General features: G+C 49.5%; 1 protein-coding gene across 1 annotated transcript; it reads right to left on the bottom strand.

Moving 5' to 3' along the window:
* Positions 1 to 1,477: 1,477 nt before the first annotated feature.
* Positions 1,478 to 2,848, bottom strand: TREMEDRAFT_57960 (uncharacterized protein; the record flags this gene model as incomplete). The annotated part of the gene is made up of 3 exons (XM_007008329.1): positions 2,451 to 2,848; positions 2,142 to 2,225; positions 1,478 to 1,775 (listed from the first exon to the last, which is right to left on the bottom strand). Coding segments are annotated over exons 1-3 (421 nt in total), but the record flags the coding sequence as incomplete, so codon positions are not given.
* Positions 2,849 to 2,991: the final 143 nt, after the last annotated feature.

Genomic DNA, 2,991 nt, shown 5'->3' on the forward strand with positions numbered 1-2,991 from the left:
GCGCCATCTTGACAATCTTGGACTCTGGCGTTTCCGCCCTTGGCAACGGCCCTTTGTAAAACCGACAAGACATCCACACGTCCATCCCATAATCTGACGGGCAAGTTCCGGACATGATAGTCCATGGCGTGGAAAACACATTGGACCGGATCGTCTTGATCATCATCATCTTGATCTTGTTTCCCATGCTCGACATCTGCTTTCCGTTCAGCCTGCTGTCAGCCAGTGCTTCACTTGCGAGGAGGAAAGAACAGGGTCAGACAGTGCGTTTCCATGCGAGGAAGAAAGAACAGGGTCAGACAGTGCGTTTACATGCGATGCGAGAGGAAAGCCGCCAGCCAGTGCGTTTACATGCAAGGACAAAAGAACAAGAAACAAGGACTCGCAGGATTATGGTGAGGGTCAGAATCGAATACCCAAGTGGTATCACTTTTGAACCATGTGACATTGCCGACTTGTTCTTCTTCTTCTGACGTTTTGAAACCGAAACTTTGATCATGGTCAAGTCTTGCCGCTTCTTCTTCGAAACCTTGATCATGGTAGAGTCTTTCCGCTTCTTCTTCCACGACGAGCTCGGTTTGGCGTTCCAAGCTTGCGAAGAAAGCCGAGTGGATGCGAGGGGGTCCGACGAGCTCTGCTTCTCGTTCCAAGCTTGCGGATAAAGGGGGTTTCTGGGACGCGACACCCAGATCAGGACGAGCGAGGTCCGAGACCTTGTTCGACTGGATATCACGTCGTCTCCTCTCCTCTTCCACTTTGATCTTGAGCAGATGGTCCAGCTTGGTTTCGAGGCTTGGAGAAATGATGATCTTGGTCGGACCGATCTGGAACTTGTCCTCCGAGGCGGTACACAGTCTCCCTAGGGTCGAACCGATACGGGACGTGTCATCGTCGAGCGTCCGACTGGGAGTGTGAGTGTGGGTGGTAGTGATAGAGTGAGTATCAAAAGGTCCCAACGTCACATCCACGTCGGCGTCTAGGACAGGTCGATACCTTTGATAGAACGTCGATTTGTCATGAATGACAGTAGGATACCTTCTGGAAACCTCGAGGACGTTTGTGATCCCGGCCGATGTCAATTGTCGAATGACTTGATCCTCATCCAAGGTTTCGCTTCCTCGTTCGGTCCTATCGTCGACGACAACTCGCACGACCGGTCGTATACAAGCTATATGAACCAATTTCGTCTTTTCCAACTCGTTCATCAACCTGGTCAAAGATTGTCTTTGTCGGCTCACGACAGAAGTCCGACTGCTCGTCACCCTCCTCACGCTTTCACCGCCATCGTTCAGAATCAAGATGGATCTCAACAGTTCCGACCTGGTGTTTTCGATCATCCAATCTTCAAGTTGACTCTCGACCGTTTCCGAGTTTTTCGAGACCCAATGTTCGAGGTCATATTCGACTTTACCCGCGTAATGGTTGATGGTCATGGGTGATCTCCGCCGATGTGTGATCTTGTCAAAGCTGATGATACCTTGGCTTTGAGTGGCCAACGTTTGTAGACCGTGGGTCAATGAATCGTCGTCTTTTTGACGGTCCGAAGGTCGGATGTCGTTCAGACAAGCAGCGAAACTGTGGTTTCTTCCTTCGATCCATTCAAGACGAGGCGATCGGCCGGGGAGCATGGTAGAGTCGGACTCGCACCCTTGAGCGGAGAAAGTGTCAGACAGCTTTTTGAAGAAGTTGTCGTTGAGGGATTGTTGTAGTTTTTCGTTTGTCCAGTTGATGCAGAGTTGTTCGAGAGAGTTGTGACTCATGTTTTCGAATCTGTACTGTATGTCAGTGCCTCTTTTTCTCCACATCCGAGGTGACTTGACTTGTACACATCCGAGGTACCTTGACTCGCACACATCCGAAATAACTTGACTCGTACACATCACTCTAGTAGGGGAGGACGACGGATCAAGGGAAAATGTGACGGTGTGACGGAGACCGACGAGTTCGGTTCTGCTTCTGCTTCTGCTTCTGTCGGATCAAGGGCGGAGAGACAAACCGTTTCCACGTCATACGATGGGAAGTAAACAGCCGGACAGCCGGATGAAGGATGAACAGAGGGGAGATGATGGATGGAAACCGGGACCAACAAAACATGGGATGGCGGGACCAACAAAACATGGGGATTGGGACGGTGTACTCACCAGATCCAAGAAAGAGATTGACATTTCATCCGATTCGATCTCACCATGACCGAGGAAAGTTTGGTTCATTCTCGAGACGACGTACTGAGGTGAGTGAAAAGCTCGTTTGATTTTGGGTTGAGGGAACGAGCACAAAGCACAAGGAGAGAATCTGGGGATGATAGACAGAAGGGTTTTCGACTTTCTCGGGATATGATAAGGCTCCACTACTCAAGAGATAGACAGATGAGTTTTTCGACTTTACCAAATGATGATGTGGGGAAAACCGAACCAAATGTTTTTTAAAAAAAAGACGAAGAAGAAACTCACTTGAAAAACCTTTTCGTACATCATCCTAGCCAAACCCGCCAACGTTTCCTGTAACTTGACCTGATCTTTCCTCATATACTCTCCTTTTGAAAGAGGCAATCATTCCAACATTTGCCTAAAACTCTGCGCGCCTCCACGAGGTTGACCCGCACTCGGGGGTCGGATGTGATCCAGATACCGGCTACACCTGATGGGTTCGATTCACAGTGCTATTGACCAGGTCACTTTTGTCCAAGAAGATGATCCCACTGGCTCAACGCAAATTCTGATACCTTCATAGCCGCCCTTGTTTCCGACGCTCGCCGTTCCAACATCTCCCGTTCAAAGTCAAGCTTATCCAACAGCCGGAGTTGCTTGGTGATCTGTATCGGAAGCGGTTTTCCACTATCATCACAAGCAATCATACCAACATCATTTGGAGTCTTCATGCCCATAGTAGAGAGTTTGACGCTAGTCCAGGCTCGCCAATGAGCCGGGGGTAGTCTACTGTCAGCTCATCCTGATACCATGTACCTTTCCCATGAATCCACCACGATCCGTA

The sequence above is a fragment of the Tremella mesenterica genome (assembly GCF_000271645.1).
Source record: "Tremella mesenterica DSM 1558 unplaced genomic scaffold TREMEscaffold_20, whole genome shotgun sequence".
NCBI classification, from domain to species: domain Eukaryota; kingdom Fungi; phylum Basidiomycota; class Tremellomycetes; order Tremellales; family Tremellaceae; genus Tremella; species Tremella mesenterica.